The sequence below is a fragment of the Tursiops truncatus genome, chromosome 1, assembly GCF_011762595.2.
Source record: "Tursiops truncatus isolate mTurTru1 chromosome 1, mTurTru1.mat.Y, whole genome shotgun sequence".
Classification (NCBI taxonomy): domain Eukaryota; kingdom Metazoa; phylum Chordata; class Mammalia; order Artiodactyla; family Delphinidae; genus Tursiops; species Tursiops truncatus.
In genome coordinates, this window is record NC_047034.1 from 163,863,647 (window position 1) to 163,883,978 (window position 20,332).

Here is a 20,332-nt window from a genome sequence, read left to right on the forward strand (position 1 = left end):
GGGGGCGCCGGGACCCCCGCTCCACAGGCCGTTTCCTGCCAGTCGGTGCCTCCTTCTGGTACTTGGTCTCCGAAAACGAAACCGGGCCTCCGCGTCTCATCTTGCCTGGCGGAGCCGGGAGCACTTCCAGGCGGAGGACTGGGAGAAGGAGGGGCTGGGCCGGGGTGGGGAGGACCCGCACAGCCGAAGCTTTCCCTGGGAAGGGGCTCCGGGGCCGCCAGGCCTGTGTCCACCTTTCTTGACAGATGTGAGGGAGGCCAGAGAAGGGCACTGCCGTCCTCCAGCGGCCGCCGGGCACCCCACTCTCCACCCTTATCCCACCTGCTTGCTAAAAGGTCTTCAGTCATCTAGAAACAGAAAAGCTCCGAAGTTCAACCCTCCCTATTCCCTTCATGGTCCGGCTGGAAGGCCACCACTGCCAGTTCATCAGGGATGGGAACTACCTGATTAAGGCCAACACAGGTGGTGCAGCCCTAAACCCTCACCCGCGGGGCCAAAGTTTCCTCGCCTATAAGGAGGATTCAAAGAGGCCCTTCTGTGGGTTGTGGGGAAGACGAAATACCCGGGTTGGCAGGGGTGGTGGTTCCCAGGCACAAGGCAAGACCGGCTGTGAGTTACCCGCTCTCCCCTGCGGGACCTGCCCCGGCCACAGGAGTGGTTTTTCCGGAGAACAACACTTGGAGGATGGCCTTGGGAATAGAGGCGAGTCGAGTCTGAGGAAGTTCTTTCAAGTCCCCAGAAACCTTGGTTCCACTGGGCCTCTCTTCCGTTATATCAAGGCCCCGGGAGGCCGGGGATGGCTTTGCGTGCATTGCCCACGAGAGGGCAGCAGCTGACAAAGCCTCTAGACAAGAACCCCGAGCCCAGGGGAGCAGCGGCGCTGCACGTGCACCTCCCAGGTCTGGGATGTCAGGGGGGATTTAAAAGGTACTGAGCACCCACTCTGTGCTGGCCTTGGTGCTGGGAGATTCATGCCGTCTCATTTTGTCCTCAAGCCACGCAGTGACGTGAGGTTTGTTTGTCTCATTTTAAAATTGAGGAGCCGGGGAATTCTCTGGCGATCCAGAGGTCAGGACTCCGCGTTTTCACTGCTGGGGCCCAGGTTCGATCCCTGATCGGGGAACTAAGATCCCGCAAGCTGTGAGGCAAGGACATCATCATCATCATCATCATCATCAAATAAAAGTGAGGAGCCTTAGCCCTGGCACTCAGGTCTATCTGAGTCCAAATCTCTTGCCATGCTGCCTCCCAGGGGATGGTCCAAACGACTGAGTGCGGGGAGGGGCTGGTCTCTACCACCACTTCTGTCCTTCATGGGTAACCAGCCATGATAGTGCCATGTGGGCAGGGCCCTACCTTTCCAGTGACCATGCGTGACCCAGCACATCGTGGGCACTCCCATGTCTTTTGGGTGATTTGCCTCCCAGGGACCAAGAGTTGGGGGGGGTGCCCAGCTCTGGCCCTATATCCTCGAAGGGACCCATTGAGGGCCTGACATCTAGCGTTGGCTTCCGAAGGCGTCCAACGGTGCCACTTCCAACTCGTTACCGCTAATGTTTGGGGACACCTTGCATATGACAGATGCTATTAGAAAACCAAATTCCATTCTATCAGGAAGCAAAGCTAACAGAGCACAGAGCAGGTTAGGCGGGAAGATTGATGAGCCAAGGCCCCTGGAAAACAAATGAGGGAAGTTTTCTTTGCCAGGTTACTTTTACTTGTTACACTTGCTTTTTGTTAAAGACACAGACACCCCACTGGTCTCGGTGGCCCAGGGCTGGAGAGATGTGGCTGAGATTGGGAGGGGCGTGTGTCTCAAAGCTCAAGGGTTTCTGGAGGGGAGGAGTGGGCTTGCAGGATTTGAATCAGGTCAGTGAGCCTCTGGGAAAAGGGTCAGTCTTGGGACCCAGCTCTGGGGAGACGTCAGCTCTGGGCCTTGGCACTGGAGCAGGGCTGGGTGTCCTTCTGTTCCCAGGAGGGCTTGCCTCCAAACCAAGGGCCAGGGCACAGCAGGGCAGAGCCTTGAAAGATTGGGCCAGCGGGGCAGTTGTGGCCAGCGCCCTACAGGAGCTCTTTGGCACCTTGTCTCTGGCCCCTGAGAGGGCAAGGGTGGTATTTGGTAGTAGCAGCAATTGGAAACTGCACCAAGGTAAGTGGCACGTTGGCCATGTCCTTGAGGAGCTCACCGGTTAGCAGGGGCATCACTCATTCACCCATTCAACACATAGTTATTGAGGGTCTTCTGTGCTCTGTTCTGGCTTTGGGGATCCATCAGAGAGGAAAGTGGAGTCTGGTCTTCTAGACAAGTATCCTCCAGGGATACGCTGACTCCCTGGAGGTGAGTGCTCGGCAAGAGGGATGTATGCAGGGGAGGGTCCCCCTGACTGTCGGCAGGGGTCAGGAGAGGCTTCACGGAGTTGAAGTCCAGGCAGGCCTGAGTTCAGGAGGTCATCAGCCGGGGCCCTGGGAAGAGCATTCCAGGGACTGGAAGAACAGAGGCAAAGGCCTGGGGGCACGTCCATGGGATTGTGAGGACGCAGTCCAGTGGTTCTGGGCAGAGGGACTGAGGGTGGTGTGAAGGGAGAGGATGCAGGAAAGACAGGCTGGGCTCCACCCAGCGTGTGGAAATCTTGGGCTTCATCCTGGAGACAATGCAGTCACCAGAAGGGAGGAACGTTGCACCTCCAGGCACCTTCAGACTGCTGAGGGCGGCTCCCTGCCCACGGTGTCCCTGCTTCTGCCTCGAGGCACAGGAGTTCCGCTTCCACGAGCCGGGGGGTCGGTGTAAATACTCCCCAAACTCCACCCGCCCACTGGAAGAGGAGGGAGGGCCGGGCCTTGTTGTAGCCTTGGTGGCAGGGTCACTGCCTCAAACCCTGCCTGTGGTTCTTTCTCTCTCACACACACAACCACACCTGCCTGCTTTCTGGAAGCATCCTCTTTTTTTCTGCTTCCTGTCTCCTGGGCTTAGCTCGCCAGGAACGGGTCTCTCTCCGGCAGAAGGCTCTGCCACCCTCCAGGCAGTAAGATGAAATTAGGATTTTCTACACTAGCTCTACTGAGATAATAAACCGGTGGGGGTGGGAGTGAGGTTGGGGGGTAGTGAGAGCCATGTGGCTCTGTGTTTTTCCCCTGTCGTCTGAGACCTTGGAGAGTCAGAGGGGTGATTCGCCTCAGACCCAGCACTAACATCTTGGCAGTCAGTAATAGGACCGGCATTCCAAATGGGAGCAAAGTGTCACTTGGGAAAACTGAGGCTTCTGGTGCCATTGCAGGAGTGGCTTTACCTGTCTGGACCCCGTGGGCCTCTCAACAAACTCAGTGTCTACTCTGTGCCGGCAGCTATGCTACGTCCCAGGAGCACAGTAGCGAAGAAGACAGACAGGGTACTTCCTGCCTTGGAGCTAAATATTCTAGTAGGAGGAGCGAGGTGATGAACATACAGAGAAGATAATTTCAGATAATGGTGAGCACGAAGGGGTAAAACAAGGTGCTACAGAGTGACACAGGTGGGGGTAGGTGACTTCAGCTAGGAGGTAACACTTACATTGCAACCTGAGTGAAAAGAAGAGGCCAGCTCTGTGGAGAACGGAGGAAAGGGCATCCCAGGCAGAGGGAAGAAGAAACAAGTTTCCTCTTCCTGCCTGGGATGCCCCTTCCTCTTCTGGGCAAAAGCCCAGGGGTAGAAACAAGCTTGGTGTGTCCAAGAAACATGAAGAAGGCAGAGTGAGTTATTGGGAGAGTGACAGGAGAAAAGCTTGGTGACAGAGGCTGGGGCCATGTCATCAAGGAGCTTGCAGGCCATGGCAACAAGTTTCACTTATATATGATGGGAGACCATCATAAGGTTTTAAGCAGGGGAGTGGCATGTGATTTGTTTTTAAAAAGACCTTTCTAGTAGCCAAAAAAGAGAAACAACCCAGATTTCGATTCATGAGTGGCTAAACAAAATGCGGCATAGCCATACAATGGGTATTATTCAATTAAAAGAACTGAAGGGCTGAAGTGTGTTACAGTGTGAACAACCTCAAAAACATTATACTGAATGAAAGAACTGAATGAAAGAAGCCAGACACAGAGACCACATACTGTATGATTCCCTTTATGTGAAATGTCCAGAATGGGTAGATCTACAGAGACAGAAAGTACATTAGTGGTTGCCTGGGGCTGGAGTGGGGAAGGGGCTGGAGTGGGGAAGGGGCTGGAGTGGGGAAGGGGAGGAGAGAGGACAGGGAGTGTCGGCTGAGGGCTACAACGCTTCTTTCGGGGGTATGAAATGTTCTAAAATTAGATTATGGTGATGGTCGTACAACTCTGTGAATATACTAAAAAGCAGGAATTGTCTGCTCTAAATGGGTGAATTTTATGGCATATAAATTATAAACCCATAGAGCATTTAAAAAATTTTATTTATTTATTTTTGGCTGCGTAGGGTCTTCGTTGCTGCGTGCGGGCTTTCTCTAGTTGCAGCGCGTGGGGGCTACTCTTTGTTGCGGTGCCCGTGCTTCTCACTGCGGTGGCTTCTCTTGTTGTGGAGCATGGGCTCTAGGCACATGGGCTTCAGTAGTTGTGGTGCGCGGGCTCAGTAGTTGTGGCACACGGGCTTAGTTGCTCTGCGGCATGTGAGGTCTTCCCGGACCAGGGCTCGAACCTGTGTCCCCTGCATTGGCAGGCGGATTCTTAGCCACTGCGCCGCCTGGGAAGTCCCCGGTAAAGCATTTTTAAAAAGACTGTTCTGGTTTCTAGGTAAAGGATAGACTGAGGGGAGCAGGAGTGGAAAGAGGGAGACAGGAGGCTCGTTCAGCTCCCAGCCCTTAGATGTCAGGGCCTGGGCTCCTGGAGAGAGGTGGGAGGATGCAGCCAACGATGTGGCGGCTGATGAGAGACAGGGCTTGCTGATGGGTCAGAGGAGGGCGGTGAGAGCAAAGACAAGCATCCGTTTGGGCTCGAGCTCGGGTAGATGGTGGTGCGATTCCCGAGGCGGGGAAGCCTGAGAGGCCCGGGCTGCGGGGAGCTGGGTCGGGGCTGCAGCGTGGAGATGCCTGAGCTGCCAGTGTGGAGCAAAGCATGAAGCTGTCAGGGAGGCAGTGTGTGGGAGTCTGGAGCTGCAGGGGGGCAATGCCTGGGCTAGAGACTTGGGAGTCCCCAGCCTCTGGATGACATCTAAAGCCACCAGATTCAATGAGATCTCAAAGGAGAGAGAAGAGGCCTTTGGCCTGTGTGGCCACAGCAGCTGTATGTGGCCACAAATGTGGCCGAGCCTTGGAATGCTGAGTGGCTTTGGCTGGACTCACAGGCGCGGGGCTGGGGCTGTGATTAGCCAGAAAATAGATTGATTGTAGGGGTCACGACAGCCTTTGGCTAGACTCTCATGCTGTCCAGGCAGAGAGCGGTTTCCTGGGGTCAGGCGGCCCCTGGGACTCTGCCCACATGCACTGCTTTATCCTCAGCATCGCTAGCCTGGCTGCCACCAGCGTCGCCTGGGGCCTTTGAATAGAGACCAGAGCCCAGCCCGACCCCCGCCCCAGTTGGTGTGGAGCGTTTTCCCAAGTGCACCAGCGATTCTGAGGCACAGTCAGGGTTGAGAATCACCGGGCTCAGCGAGCACTAGCTGAGTTTTCCTCTCTGGGATTTTTGGAGAGCTAAGCATTGAATGCCAAATCCGGAAGAATTTTTCCTTTTTATAAAACCACCCTCCCCGTGATCCTGTTGCTCATTCAGGACTGGAAGCTGAGAGTTTCAAATGCAAAGACAGCCAAGTTCCACACAAGCTACAGAAAATGAATCTGACATTTGGGGGCCTTTAAACAGTGTCAGGCACAGGAAGATGGAGTTAACAGCCCCACGCTCTGCTCCTCGTGTCTGTTTTGAACTGTGGCCACGGAGAGAACTAGGGGTTGGGATCAACCTCCCGGTGTGCCCAGGACTGAGGGTCACTCACTATGAACAGCTGCAAAGTCCCAGGCCAGCTGGGATGAGCCGGCCGCCCTACAAGGGATGGACATATCTCAGGTGCCTCCAGGATGCTTTATTTCATAAGCTCTGATCTTAGTTGTGTACTTCAGAGGTTTTAACCACAAAGGATAGAAAAGGGCTTTATGATGGCCAGACAAAAAGTATGAGGGCCCTTATTATATAGGAGATAAATCGTTATACATTGTCTCTTACAAATTGAGACAGAGGAAAACTCAGTGGAATTTTTATAATTCAAAGACCAAGAAGGGAATTAAAAGATTTTGTGCTGAAATTAGCGGTGGACGAGGTCAGCATAGGATTCACTCTGGGGATGGCAGGTATTGACAGGAAGCAGCAGGAGGGAGTTTTCCGGGGGCTGGGAATGTTCTGTCTTGATGGGGGAGGTGGTCATAAGGGCTGTACACGGGTCAACATTTCCTGAGCTGTGAATTTAAAATTACTGTCCTTTACACGTGTTACTGGATTACATTAAACCTCAATCGAAAAGGTTTCATTATTTTTTTTTTAGTAAACATTCCTATCACATTAGGCAATTTTCAACTGTTTTTCACTCTATTTTCAGTTTGGGGGGGGCTAAATAAGAAGTTACCACCCCTCCCCAAAAAAGTTTTTTTTAAAAAAGTTTCATTTAAAAACTCAAGGAGAAACAGGACTGATTTGAAGCAGAAAAATGAAAGTAAAATGAAGGAAAACATGGTGATTGAGGTGGAGCAAGGGAGGGATTTCCTTAAGGGCAGGGTGAGCGCAGAGACGAAGATGAAAAGGGAAGAGGGGGCTGCCAGTCTCTCAAGATGGGAGCAAGGGGTTGGAGGCATTGGAAGTGTTCCTCAATGGAGGGATCCTGGAGAGATTTAACAGAGACAGAGGCAGGATCTCAGAGAGCACTGTCAGATGTTCCCCGGAGAGCTGGGGGCAGGGCACCCCTCCAGGGGCCCTTAAAGCCACGGTGGGCGGCAGCAGTCAGGGTGGACCCCTTGGCCAGCAGGTGAGCGTTGGGCAGAGAAGGTGTGGAGGCCACATGGTGATTGTAGGTGGGGAGCCATGTGACAGAGGGAAAGCCCTGGAAATGTGCAGAGTCAGGACCCTCCTGGAAGTGATGGGAGGACTCCAAGGCAGAGCAGGGTGGGGGGACGGCGTGGGCAGGTGGGTGGAATCCAGGCCTGTGGGGGACGCCCATGGCAGGCCGTCTCCTGGCCGGCATTCCCCACGGGGAGGGGGTGAAGGCGGACAAAGTATTGTGTTTGAGACCCAGAACCCAACTTGACTTCGTACCTGCCACAAACCCAGAAGGTTCCAAAGAGAAAAGAGAGGAAGGCCCTGGACCCCACAAACAGCCTTGGTTTCGCATGTACAAGGGAAGGAGAGAGCCATCTTAGTAAGAGCCTTCTATTTTTAAAACACAGCTGGGCTTCCTCTAAAGGAGCGGGGGTGGGTGGGGGGTGGGGAGCAGAGTGGAGTGGAAGCTGCAGGAACGAAGGTCAAAGGACAGCTCTGGTGGCTTGAAGTCTCCCAGACCCGAGATCGGAAGAGTCCAGAGGCTGAGGACGGGCCGCAGGAACACATGGCAGAGGGCACTGGCCTCTCTCTGCGCTCCTGGGGGCACTGGTTCCAGAAGCTTCTGCTTAGGAACCCAAGAATGGTTTTCCACTGAGACAGATGTAAGGGGAAAAAAGAATTCTTAGGCCTCTCCACTCAGAAGTGAGAGGAAACTTGCAAAATGGAAAGTAGGTCATCTCACGCCCCAGCTTCAAACCCTTCCTAGCTTCTTGCTGCTGTTAGGTTAAAATCAAGCTCCGCCCAGTTCTAGAGGCCTGCAGGGTGGAGCCCCGTCTGTCCGACCTCTTCCAGCCGGTAGGACAGCGCCTCCCCCTGGCTTGCTAGCTTCCCGCTCCTCAGACACACTAGAACTTCCCACCCCTGAGCCTTTGCACTCGCGGTTCCCTCTGCCTGGGATGCTCTGTCACACGTGTCAGCTCCCCTGACCTCCCCATCTGTGTCCCCACCCCGTTACTCTCACATGTCCCCTGTCTGTGGCCTCCGCCTGCACTCACCTGACAGATACGTTTACATGTCGGTCACTAGCCTGGAAGCCCCGTGGGAAGAGCCACCTTGTCTGTCTTGTTCTCAGCTGCAGTTTTAGTACCTTGCTCATTGCGCAGCAGAGATGGCTAACGGTTATTTGTTGAATTACAAAGCCTGGGGGATTCCAGAACAGTGCCCAGGGCAGCAGCAGTGAGCCCCATAACCCAACCTTAAGAACTTACTGGATAGAGAAATGCAGAGAGAAAAGCGCAGATGGCCTGGTAGGGAATGGACCTGTTACAAATGTGGGGTCTCCTGCACATAGGAGGGGTGGAGAATGTGACCTGGGCAGAGCCCACACTCCAATCAGCACTGGGCCCCAGCAACCAGGAGCAAAGGTACCTGGTCGTTAAAAATATGCAGAATCGTGCCTGGAGAGGGTCCCAGGCAGGTCCTAAGGCCTAGGACTGCCACAGTTGAAATTCTCTAAAGAATTTCAGAAGATGGAAGTATCCCTAATGCCTCCGTCCTTGGCAGGAGGCCAGGCATGTACAGGGTTTCTCCTCCAGGTTAGAGGAAGTGGCCCTCGATGCTACACCACCTGTCCCCTGGAAGGGCTGAGGCTTTTCTCCACCTGGGGCTCTCTGTCACTGTTCCAGCCCCTGCGTGATGAGGGCATCATGGGTCTGGATTAGCAGGACTCTGGAGCACCACCCTGCAGGGATGACAGCCAGAGGAAGAGGAGTTTGCTTGTAGATTCTAACCTCTGGCTGTCGCTGGGATTCTTCACGTCCTACTGAGTCTGACCCCAGGAAAGCAAGATGCTCCGGAAACTCAGGGTCAGGTTAATTCAACATCGGAGGAGGCGACAGGGCCACCCCCAGGGATGCAGGAACCCCAACATCTGAGAGAGCCTGACATCTAAGGAAAAAAACTGAAAGCAGAATTTTTATTCTGGTCAAGACTGTGCAGCATAAAACTTGGAGAAGGAGGTGTCTGGACTTCAATTTCCTTGGGTTTCAGTTTCTGTGACAAAGAGATTTCATCGTGAATTTTATTTTATTTATTCTTTTGAGGAGAGAATTAAGGGGTCGGAGGGTGTTCCTGTTGTTAAAGAGGGCGCGGTCTTCTGCTTCTTCTTTGGTTTATGGCGGAACCTCTGATAAGCCGCACGTGCAGAATTGAGGCAGGAGGGATATGGGATGGAGACTGACCAGGCATAGGTTTTGCTCTGGGGTGTCAGGTGGCCTTGGAGGTCAGCCAGCATCGGTTCTCCCACCTCTGCCTGAGTGAGAGTCACCAGAGGGCTTATTACAAACAGGCTGCTGGGCGCCCCCAGAGCTGCTGATTCAGTGGGTCTGGGGCGGGGCCTGAGAATGTGCATTTCTAACAAGCTGCCAGGTGCTGCTGGTGCTGCGACCCAGTTCCACACTCTGGGAGCCACAGATCTAATGACTGTCCAGTTGTGAATCATTCTGTGGGCCAGTGCAGAATCTGCACCTCCCCCCCAACCTTCCAGGTCTCAGGGGACTGGCGGTGAGGGGCTCCTGATGGAGCTGGGACTATCTGGGTCATCTCCCCACACACCCCCTGTCCCCATCGGGAGACAGCCAACCCCTGATGACTGCCAGGTTGGCCAATAAATCCTAAGGCTTAGGAGAGGGAAGTCAAGGGGTGTGTTTGTGTGTGTGTGTATGTGTGTGCATGTGAGTGGGTGTGATTGGGTGTTTGTGCATGTGTATATGTGTGAGTGGGTGTGTGCATGTGAGGGTGTACATGTGTGTGAGTGTGTATGTGTGTGCATGCGAAGGCATGCGTACGTATGTGTGTATGTGAGTGTGTGTGTGTGTGAAACCTTTCCCTCTACTTGGCATGCTCTCATCTTAGCCCCCAGATTGGGGACGTCCCCACGAGGAGGGTGATAAGCAGCTCTGGCCTGTCTCTCCACTCTCTGCATGGGACGAGAGGTGGACTAATCAAATCAGCTTCCTCCTCCATAAATAGCTGCAGGCCTTGCCTCCCTTCCAAAGTTGTAGGAAGGATTCAGGGTCTCCATGAAGAGGAAAGATGGAAAGGACCTCAAACACCCTCCAAAGCAGAGACCCCACTCTGCCAGCGTCCTGGGCAAGCTCTCAGCATCTTCTCCAGCCCTCCACCCCTGCCTGAGCATCCTTCACAAGCAGGCTGGCCCCTGGAAGCCCTTGGACAGCCTATAAATCTTCATCCCAATTTCCCTATTTTCCAGATTCAGGGCTAACGGCAATGTGCTTGTTCTATGCGAAAAACAGAAAATGTTCAGATTTATTGCTTTGAGAGTTTGGTCTGTCTCTTGGGCCTGGTTGATGCGGTTTCCTCCAAGTTTCATAGCATTTTGTTAAAATAATAATAATAATTTTTGACAGCAGTGTTTTGCCTCACATTTACGCACGGTTTATAGTTTAAGAAGAGTGTTCACATAATAACAATAACAATCATCACTATATGTATTGAGTTCCTACACTAAGGAGCTCAATTCACCCTTGAAACCACCCTCCCTTCCCACAGATGGAAAAGCAGAGGCTCAGGGAGGTTAAGGGGCTTGCGCAAGGTCACACAGCCCAGAGAAAGGGCAGGGTGGAGCTGAACCCAGGTCCATTCGGTTTTGGCCTGTGTTGCTCCTCTCCTGGCTTGCCAGTCCGCCTTTCTTATCTTCAACCTGACCGAATGCACACCAATCTGCAGATAAACAGTGAGTGAGAAAAAACACAAAACAAAGCAAAAACCAGGGGCTTTTGCAGAAAACAGAGGCTGGAATGCATATAAAAATAACCACGTATGTTCAAGGGAATCATCCGGTCCCCAAACAATATGTGGTTTTTTTTTTTTTTTTTTTTTTTTTTTTTTTGCGGTATGCAGGCCTCCCACTGCCGCGGCCTCTCCCGTTGCGGAGCACAGGCCCCGGACATGCAGGCCCAGCAGCCATGGCTCACGGGCCCAGCCGCTCCGCAGCATGTGGGATCTTCCTGAGCCGGGGCACGAAGCCGTGCCCCCTGCATTGGCAGGAAGGCTCCCAACCACTGCGCCACCAGGGAAGCCCCCAAACAATATCTTTTGTGCTAAGATTCTTTCTGTAACGATGCAGGTGGTGGAGGCTCCAGTGGGGCAGGGAGTCAGCGAGCAGAGGACTGGCTCTCTGAGCTCTAAGCCTGCACTGTCCAAATGGCGGCCGGTAACCGCACACGTGGCTATTTAAATTTAATTAAAATGAAATAAAATTAAAAATTTAGTTCTTCAGTTGCATTTGCCACATTTTAAGTGCTCAGTATCCACATGTGGCCACCCTTTTGGACAGCAGTTCAAATGCTCACCCTTTTGAACATTTCCATCATCACAGAACGTTCTACTGGGCAGCATTGTTCTAAGCCCCCAGTGGGCCTGCTCCTGTCTTATCTTGACCGTCCCGGAGGAGCGGGAACCACTGGCGTAGGTGATAGACACCTGTTCTGAGGCAGGTCCCTCTGTAGCCAAGGTACCGATAGATGCCATCCCAGCACCCAAGCCCTTCTACTTTTTTCTGGAGAAGCTACAACTCCAGGGATGCACTTAAAGGGCAGAAACTAAAGGAGTGGCCATTCATTGAGGCCGTGCTACTCAAAGTGTGGTTCAAGGACCGGCAGCAGCAGCATCTCCTGGGAGCTTGTTAGAAACACTCCATGCCAGACCCACTGAATAAGAACCTGCGTTTTAATAAGACCCCCAGGTGATTCAGGTGCACATTCAAGTTTGAGAAGCTCTGACTTAAGAGACAGGCTGAGTGGGATCAAAATATTGTCCCAAATATAGGAAACCAATCAGATATTTTTAGATACAAAAAATAGCATCTGCAACCTGTCCCCCCAGTAGTGTGTGATTAAGCATGAGTCAGAGGGCTGAGCATCTCTGTGCCACGTGGTCAGTCAGCATGCTTCCAAGGCTAGCTCCCTATGGAGGAGCTGGCCCGTTCCCTACAGCTAGCACCTGCTTAAACCATGATGGGGTCACCTCTCCAAAGTAAAGAGAACAGAACTAAGACTCACATCCTGGGTCTCAGGGATGCTGCCTTTAAAAACAGATTTTCTATTTTTGCCTTTCTTACCAACGCGTTTGGCTTTTGAACTTTGCAAATTGCCAAAGACACAATGCAGTGTATAAAGCCAGTCTGAACAAACACACAGTCCTTTAAAGGGAGGCGTCTTGCAAAGGGCTGTGTCCCCCCCTTCCCAGGGACGTGATGCCCCGCAGGCCCCAGTGCCTAAAGCCAGGTGCTAGTGAAGCTTTCTGGGAAGGAACCAGCATCAAGCCCATCCATGAAGAAAACAGGTGAAAAAGGTGGTTCCGTCTGCAGCAAAGGCAAAGACGAGGCTTAAAGTGAGACCGGCAGCACGCTGGCCTCCCCACCCCACCCCGGCTGGGGATGGAGGGGTCTGCTCTGGGAATGGTTCCTGAGCCTCCTTCACTGAGGATGACTCATCCCTTAATTCCTCTCTCCTCTCAGTCTGCCTTGGGTCTTACTTATTTTTATCCCCGGAATGGAGTTAAGTTGCCCAAAGGATGGTATTTCGCCACCTGCAAGGGCTTTCCTGGAGGATGAATTTTAAAATATTCATTTTTACAGCTTGCTCCCAGCGCTAACGCAGAAGACAAGAATGCTGTGGGGAGGAGCGGGGACAGCGACACAGGCCCAGCGGGGAAGCCTGGGGTCTTGGGGAACTGCTAAGTGGCTCTGCCCTGGAGAGACATTCCAGGGACTGACTCCAAGGAGTTGGACCGGGGAAAATGGAACAGGTCCAGTATGCCTTCATAACTCTCTTATAATGCTGAAAAAAATTAAAGTCACGCCTGCGAACAGTCCTGCTGTTTTTGCTCTGCCAGCAGGCAGGTCTGTTATTTTGGTAGCAAGCCTCATTTTTTTCTGCAGGGAACAGCCTTTTGCCCATTACATGGGGTCTCGGTGGGCCTGTCAGTCAAGATGCCTCGCCCTCCCTTTGGCTGGAGGCACGTGACCCAGGCCAGACCATTTGGAAGCTCAGGTCCTTGAAAAGAGACACAGTAGCATCTGGAGCGAACATCTGGATTCACCCGTCCTGGTGGTGGTGCTTGGGGAGGCTGCCTCCTGGTTCTTGCAAACTGGATCCGTGGCCAACTCAAATCCTCTTCCTCGTCCTTCCTTGTTTGTTTTTTTTTTTTGTTTGTTTTCTTTTTGGGTTTTTTTTGTGGTACGTGGGCCTCTCACTGTTGTGGCCTCTCCCGTTGCAGAGCACAGGCTCCGGACGCACAGGCTCAGCGGCCATGGCTCATGGGCCCAGCCGCTTCGCGGCATGTGGGATCTTCCCGGACCGGGGCACGAACCCGTGTCCCCTGCATCGGCAGGTGGACTCTCAACCACTGTGCCACCAGGGAAGCCCTGCCTAGTCCTTCTTGATGTCTGGCTGTTCACTCTCCTGAGCTACCATGAGCCACTCCAAGGCATTTTAATTCTTTTTTTTTGCTTAAGTTAGAGTTGGTTTCTATTGTTTGTAGCTAAAAATCTAAACTGACACAAACCCAAATGCCCAACAATTGGGGCTCAGATCCAGAAAGTGTGATACAGCCCATGATGGAACACTACCCACCAGGTACAGCAATGAGATAAATGTATGTTGACGTGGAAAGATGTTCATAATATAGCATTTGGTGCAGAGCAGATTATAACAAAACAGGATGCCACAGTTGACACCATGTTTGCAGAATATACTCTGTCCCTTCATAGAGAAATATCTAGAAGAAAATGTAACAGTATTTATTCTGGAGGGTAGGAAGGTGAATGATTTTTCTTTCAGCTTGTCATAAAGATAAGCTTTCTAACCTTTCTATAATATCTGTGTAATCAATTTTGTGTTTTGCTTTTTAAAAAATGGGCCCTAGCAGGTCACTGGAGCCATACTATCTTGGTGCCTGTCAAGAGTGAAGTGGTTTTTTGGGTTCAGGCAGCAACTTATTTACCAAATGCGTGGGATCCTGCTATAGCCACAGCTTCCCTGTAGCTCTAACTACTGCTTAAGAACATGCCGGCAGCATCTGAGTCTCCAGAACAAGGAAGCAGCACTTCCCACAGCTCCAGGGCACCAGCGGCATCCCACTTAGGAGAACCTTGTGAGGTGGAGGGTCTGCTCTCTGCCTGATGGAAAAGAGCGGCTCAGGGAGACAGGTGACCTGCCCAGGTTCCCACAGTGAGGGTTTAAAGCCAGGTCACCTGGCCCAGGGCCCCAACACCCCAGGGGCTACTCAAGTTCACTAACAGCCAACATGAAGTAGCTGAGCCTGGGAAAGGACTCGGTATTGTCCTGTGAAGTCAGCTGTGTGGACACGCTGCAGAGGGGTGAGGGTGGGGGAGGAGAAGCTCTCTCCTCAGTGTTGGGGCCTGACCTCCTTGCCCTGCAGAACGGCCTCCTCCCAGGGGTGACGGTCAGGAGGAGAGTGGATCTGTGGGAGAGTCTTACCTTCCAGCTCTCAGCTTGAAGGTCATCTGCTCAGAGAGGCTCTCCTTGACCCTCTAAGGCAGGTCCGGACATTAGTGCCTCGGCCTGCTTGTCTCCTTTGGAGCACTTCACGTAACTTGCAGTCATTCTCCTTCATGGTCTGTGTGTCCCTGCTTGGCTGTATGCTCCCTGAGGGCGGGGCTTATGACTGTCCCACTCACAGCTGCGCCCCCACGTCTGGTCCCCTGCAGGCACTCACCAAGCATCTGCTGAATGATGGAATAGATGAACGCTGGACTGGGGTGGTGAGCAAACCCTAGGGGTTTCACCTCTGCCTTTACTGGCTGTGGGACCTCAGGCAAGTTGCTGCTCCTCTCTGGGCCTCTTCCAAGCCTTGATGTAAGTATAAATATCCAACTTCATTTAAAGGGTTGCCCTCACCCTTCCTGAATATATTAGGACCATTTCAAGGGAAGGTATTAGAAGTTGGCATCTTTATACCTTAAATCAACTGCTGGTTGATTATTCTTTCTGATGATAGCATTGCAATGGTCTCCCCAGGAGTCACTGATGTGCGATGAACCCAATTGTATTTCTTATTCAATAAACTCCTTTATTGTAACTTTACAGAATTTTCCATTACAATACTGAAAACAGCACTAGTGATTCGTAACACTTAGGCCCAAATCAAAGGGAAACCCCTCCTCAAATTATAAGGTAAACGACACATAATTGAACATAGAGTAAACGTTGGGCAAAAGGAATTCAAACTATAGAAAATGGGGTCAAGATTTTGTGTGTGTGTGCAAACACTTTAAGGTTTAGTTTATTGGAGGACACCATTTTTGAAAGCACATGATTTTGAAAACTATATTTAAAATCTGTGAGAAAACACAACTGTAGAGAAAAGGCAAAATCAAGCAAAAACCAAAAAACCTCCAAAACGAAAGGAAGTGAATCAAATACACGAGGCTGCAATGCAAACCTCCGGTGCTTTGGCCCTGGAATGGCAAGTGAGCAGGTTTCATAGACATTCTCCGGGGAAAGGAATGTCTGGGCCTGGTGTGACATCGCTGTGTCTCCGAGTCCTGTCTCCTCACAGAGGAAAAGAAGTTGTTCGTCCAACACATCTGCCGGGTCCGCCAGGCTGGGGCCCACATCTCCAATCCGTTTGAGAACAGCCCCAGATCCCGTAAAGGTGGTCCTGGAGCACAAGGCGACGGGTGGTGGGAGTCAGGCCCCGCCCCTGCCAGAGCTGTCCGGGTGGCTCACCGGGAGCGGGTGGGCCTCCGTGTTGAACACCCAGTCTTCCAGCGAGAGCATGTCATCTTCAGAGAACAGAAGATAGAGATACCTGTGCCCCGGCAGGGAGGGGAGCAAGACACAGCCTGTCAGCGCTCTGGGGAAGGGGGCACCCACTGGGAAGGAATCTCAGGGGCCTCTGTGACTGGCTTGTGCCCAAGGGCGCAGGGAGGTCGGAGACCCCAAATCTGCCCGGAGGGCTCGTCGCCAGGAAGGAGCTGTGGACGTCGAGGGGAGCACTGAGCTCTAGGTCAGACGGAGCCGGTTCATCCTGGTGCTGCCCCAGCCCCCACTCTGTACCTCTGCCCCAACCAGCTTCCCTCAGGTGCTTTCCCCACCTGGCCCTCTGAGGACCCTGTGTGGCCTAGATTCTCTCTTTTTTTTTTGCAGGGAGGCCTGAGGGCTACCCCAGGACTCGGCCTGCTTCCTTATGTACCAGGAGACTCGACACTCAAGCAGATGTCCGGGCGCTAAAACGCACAGGGAGTCGTGACTCCAGAACTGCAGGTTTCCAAGCCATGGGGGTTTTTAATGGAAGGAACAGACCATCCAATCCATCCTAAAGAGCTAAAGCACAAGGGGACTGCTTTAGGGAACAGCGCGGAAACGAGGAGGCCAACGTTCCCCCCAAGAAAGGAGGGGAACAGCGCAGCAGCACAACTGCAGCAGTGACCGGGCTTGACACCGTCATGGTTATTACTCTGCCCATTTTACAGAAGGGCACAGTTTCAGAGAACTTAAGTAACTTGAGGAGACAGGTTAAAGAAGTTAACTTCTCACATAGCTAATGCTTAGGGGGGTGGAGTCCAGCCCAGCCTCACTCTGCGTGGAGAAACTGGCCTGGCCCCAGGCCCGCCCCTGGACCCCAAGCCTCCGTCCCTCTTGGGCCCCCCTCCTGGGACAGCAGAACTTGACTGATGGTGAAGGAAGGGACTGCTGCCCCCTGCCCCTCCCCTCTGCCCCCTCCCCCTTCCCTAAGAAAAGCCCAGTTGCCCTCTGGGAAGAACGCCAGCCGAGCCCCAACTCACTTTAGTGTCTCCGCCAGAAAGAAAGTCTGCTGCTTGTTGTCGTGGTCGGGAACCTTACTGTATACGTCTTGGATCCCAGAGAAGCCGGCTTCCGTCCGACAGTATTTCTCCAAGGCCTGAAGGAAAGGAAGGCAGCCGTGGTGTGGGGAGAGGAGAGGCGCCCCCCCAAGATTCCGCCTGCCCAGCTCTCGAACAGGCAGGCCCTCCCACCCCTTGGCTGGGGACCCCAGCATTGGTGGGGGCAGCAGGCCGAATTCCTGCCGTCACCACGCTCCCTGGGCCCACGCTGAGAACTTAGTCCCTGCCCGGCCTGAGCGCTTCACCTGGTGTGAACTTCGAGGAAGCTTCTCTGCCTCTCGGGGAACTAGACTGACCTGACAGACTCACCCACAGTGGTGGACAGAGGTCAGGGAAGGGGCTGGTGATGTTTGCGGGCTGGGATTTGGGGACTGGACTTGGCACGCCCCAGGGATTCCCTGTAGAGATGCAGTCCCTGGGCCAGAGGCTGTGCCGGCCTTTTGTACAGAAATGCAAGTTGTACCCACTGAGGGTCTGTGGGTGGGGCCCAGGAGCACAAAACACTTGGCTTTCAAAGGTCAAGAACCAGGGTCTTCAGGAAAGCAGAGGGATTCTGGCCAATGAAGCATGTCAGGGAGCCTGAGCAGGGCCCACGCCCCAGCTGAGCACGTGCTCTGGGAGTGTGGCTCTCCCCACCAAGTCTGTGCCTCCGAGAGCAGTGGGCCCGGGGGAGAACAGCAGAGAAAGCTTGGCATCCATCCAAGAACCTTCTGGAATCCCCAACCCTGCCTTTGATACCTGCCCCAAAGAAGGAAGGGGATTGGGGGAGCAGAGCCCAGAGAGGGGGCTGCCCAGGGCTGGGCTAGCTTCGGGGAGAGGAGGGAGGTGAGCTGGCAGCCCGTTCCTGTTTGAGAGGAGAAATCTAAAGTCACCTGGCCAGGCCTCAGCGTCGGAGAGCAGTGACCACGCGTGTGCTGGGCCACCTCTGACTGCTGCCCTGCGTTCGCCCCTCTCAGTTTGCTGACATTATTGGGCACTCACTCAGAACACTCTTCACGAGTTCCTGGCCTGCTCCTGGCCGGCTGGGGACTCCTGGCTCTGCCACCAAACCTTGACCCTTTGCACTCTCAACTTTAGCCAGATGCCAGCCTGGCTTGCCCTTCCTCTTGGGTTTGGACCCTGACTGTGAATTCTCAAGGGCACCTGCCACCAGTTCACCACCCTCCCCCTGCGCCCCGCCACTCACCATCACCACTTCCCACCCCCACTCCCTGTAGATGGGGTCGTGGGTCTGCCGCCACAGGTACATGTAACTCTCCACCACCTCGGGCCGCAGGATGTAGTAGCTCTCGCTCGTCTGCGTGGCCACGGCCTCTCTGCCTGAGTTAAACCAGAAGGCTTCGGGCCCCAGTTTGGTATCTGCAGGAATGACCAACCAGGGGGCCTGGGTCAGACCTCCCACCTCCTGCTCTTCGGGATCCCAGTGCCCCAGGAGAGACGGAAGTGGCGTGGTAGCCCTGGCCGGGGCCGGCTGGTGATGGGCTGGCATGGGCTGGCCAAAGCAACGCCCTTAGGCCTCGAAACGTCTGCAGTTTAGACCCTGAGAATCCAAATGAACTTCCCAGCAGTCCGGGGAGACAAACGTTTGGGTGAAACATTAGCCCTGCAGGGTGTTAACCAGCGCTCGGCCAAGAAGGGGTTGGAGTTTTAAGCACATTTGGGGAACAGTGGGTTAAACAGAGTGAGAGCCTCCTGTCTACAGGACTTACCAGACCCTTTAATTTGCTAATATTGCAACGATGCTTCTCCACAGACCCCCTTTCTCTGGGAACTGCTTTTGACACGTCCCAGAACCAGCCTTCCAGAGCTGACAGTTTGGGAGACTGCTGAGGTGGAGGTGAGGGAAGATTCGCCCGGAAGGCACGTATCCAGGCAGAGGGAGCTGAATAAAGAAGGCCTGACGAGGTCTGGGTTTCGTTGTCATTGTTTGGTTTCGGTCAGTTTGCTGCTGTTCCTGTTTTCTGGATGGCCACCATTATAGCCACCACTGCAGCCACCATTTAGGAGTTCAAGGGCTGTGCTGGGTGCTTTACATGCATTTATTGCAATCCTTAAAAAATGTTGTTTTGGTAAAAGGCAGATACTTGTACCTGCCTCTCGCGCATGTGGAAACTGAGGATCAGAGAGGCTATGTAATTTGTCCAAGGTAACACAGCAAGTTGTGGCCGAGCTGGGATGTGACCCTGGATCTGTCTGATGCCCTCTCCCCAGGCTGTCCTCTCTCTCTTTCTCCCCTGGGTCTGACTCTTTAGGTCCCAAATTTAGGGTATGTGGGTCAGATCATCCTCCCTTTAATGCCTGCATATCCTGTCAGGTCAGCGGAGGGCCCAGCTCTGGTCCTAATGTGGGCCCCCCACCTCCCATTAGGGCTCAGGACCCCAAGAGGCCCTGGGCTGCTTTTTCTCAGAGACATATTGGAGCTTTGCAGGACAGCCTACTCATTCATGGAGGGCTTCATGGAAGAGGAATTAGGCAGATCCTGGCTCCTCTGATCCTCTCAGATGGCACAGCTGCTCTTGGCCATCAGAACACAGCCGTTTCGCCAAGCTGCTAATGGGGTGAGGGCAAGAGCGATTGCTGCAGCCATCCGTGGACGAGCCGGGCTGGTTGTAACAACATGCTTTACTAAGCGACTGCCTTTTATGGTCTGGGCTGATTGTCCCCGACAAATAGCAAGCTTTTATTATTCCTGAGATTTCCTATTTGTTTGTGGTGCTGGCAGAGCTCTTTGAAGGGAATTGAAGACCGGTTTTAAGGACCCACTGCGAATTGCTGGCTTCCTGAAAACAGCTCCAGGAGCTCTGGATTCCACTGGCGCGCTCACAGACACGTTTTCGGTGGACTGCTAACAAACGCCTCCCATGCTGCTGGCTGAAGGCGTGGGCCAAGCACTTCCTGTGGGGCCCAGGAGACCTGTGTTATTGTTCCCATCGAACAGATGAGAAAACAGAGGCCACCAGCTGCTGAGCGGCAGAGTGGCATTTGAGCCAAGATCTTTTACTGCAGATCTTAGGTCCTCTCCTCCAACCAAGGCTGGGTTTACAACTCAGAGCGGTGGGCCCCTTCTGGGGTCAGGGGGGCCCGGGGCTTTTTCTGAGGGGTGTTGTTTAGAAAGGCAGCACACAAGATGGGGCTGGGCATCAGGAGACCTGGGTTCTAGCCCCGGCTTAGCTACTCATACACGGTGTGGCTTTGGCTAAGCCAGGTCCCCACTCTGGGCTGACTCAGTTTCCCTGCATGTAAAATGAGGAGCTGGGTTCACATTCTCTCATGTGGCTTCTGAGTCTAGCGTTTGACAGTGCTGCTGCGGTGAGTGCTGGCGCGGATGGTGCAGAAGCTCTCAAGCTTTCCGGGGGTCTTGGATCAGAGGGTGATTATGGGGTGGTGCCAGGAGGTGGTGAGACCCTCTGAATGGGAGCGTTCCAGGGAGGAAAGGCAGAGATACGTTTA

General features: G+C 53.4%; 1 protein-coding gene and 1 long non-coding RNA gene across 6 annotated transcripts in view; one reads left to right on the forward strand and one right to left on the reverse strand.

Moving 5' to 3' along the window:
- Positions 1 to 8: 8 nt before the first annotated feature.
- LOC141276791 (uncharacterized) lies at positions 9 to 16,283 on the forward strand. The gene is made up of 2 exons (XR_012326902.1): positions 9 to 1,185; positions 16,167 to 16,283. It is a non-coding gene; the product is annotated as an uncharacterized lncRNA (long non-coding RNA).
- MAN1C1 (mannosidase alpha class 1C member 1) overlaps positions 15,048 to 20,332 on the reverse strand; it is a 145,512-nt gene continuing 140,227 nt past the window's right edge. For 3 of the 5 annotated variants that reach the window (XM_073793919.1, XM_073793917.1, XM_073793915.1), the window contains 3 exons: positions 18,069 to 18,241; positions 16,805 to 16,920; positions 15,051 to 15,828 (listed from right to left, as the gene is read on the reverse strand). In XM_073793919.1, coding sequence (XP_073650020.1) covers positions 15,708 to 15,828; positions 16,805 to 16,920; positions 18,069 to 18,241 — 410 coding nt within the window. In that variant the 3' untranslated portion in view covers positions 15,051 to 15,707. Of the gene's footprint in view, positions 15,829 to 16,804; positions 16,921 to 18,068; positions 18,242 to 20,332 lie in introns of all 5 variants that reach the window. The other 2 variants (XM_033840744.2, XR_004522214.2) reach the window with 2 other exon arrangements.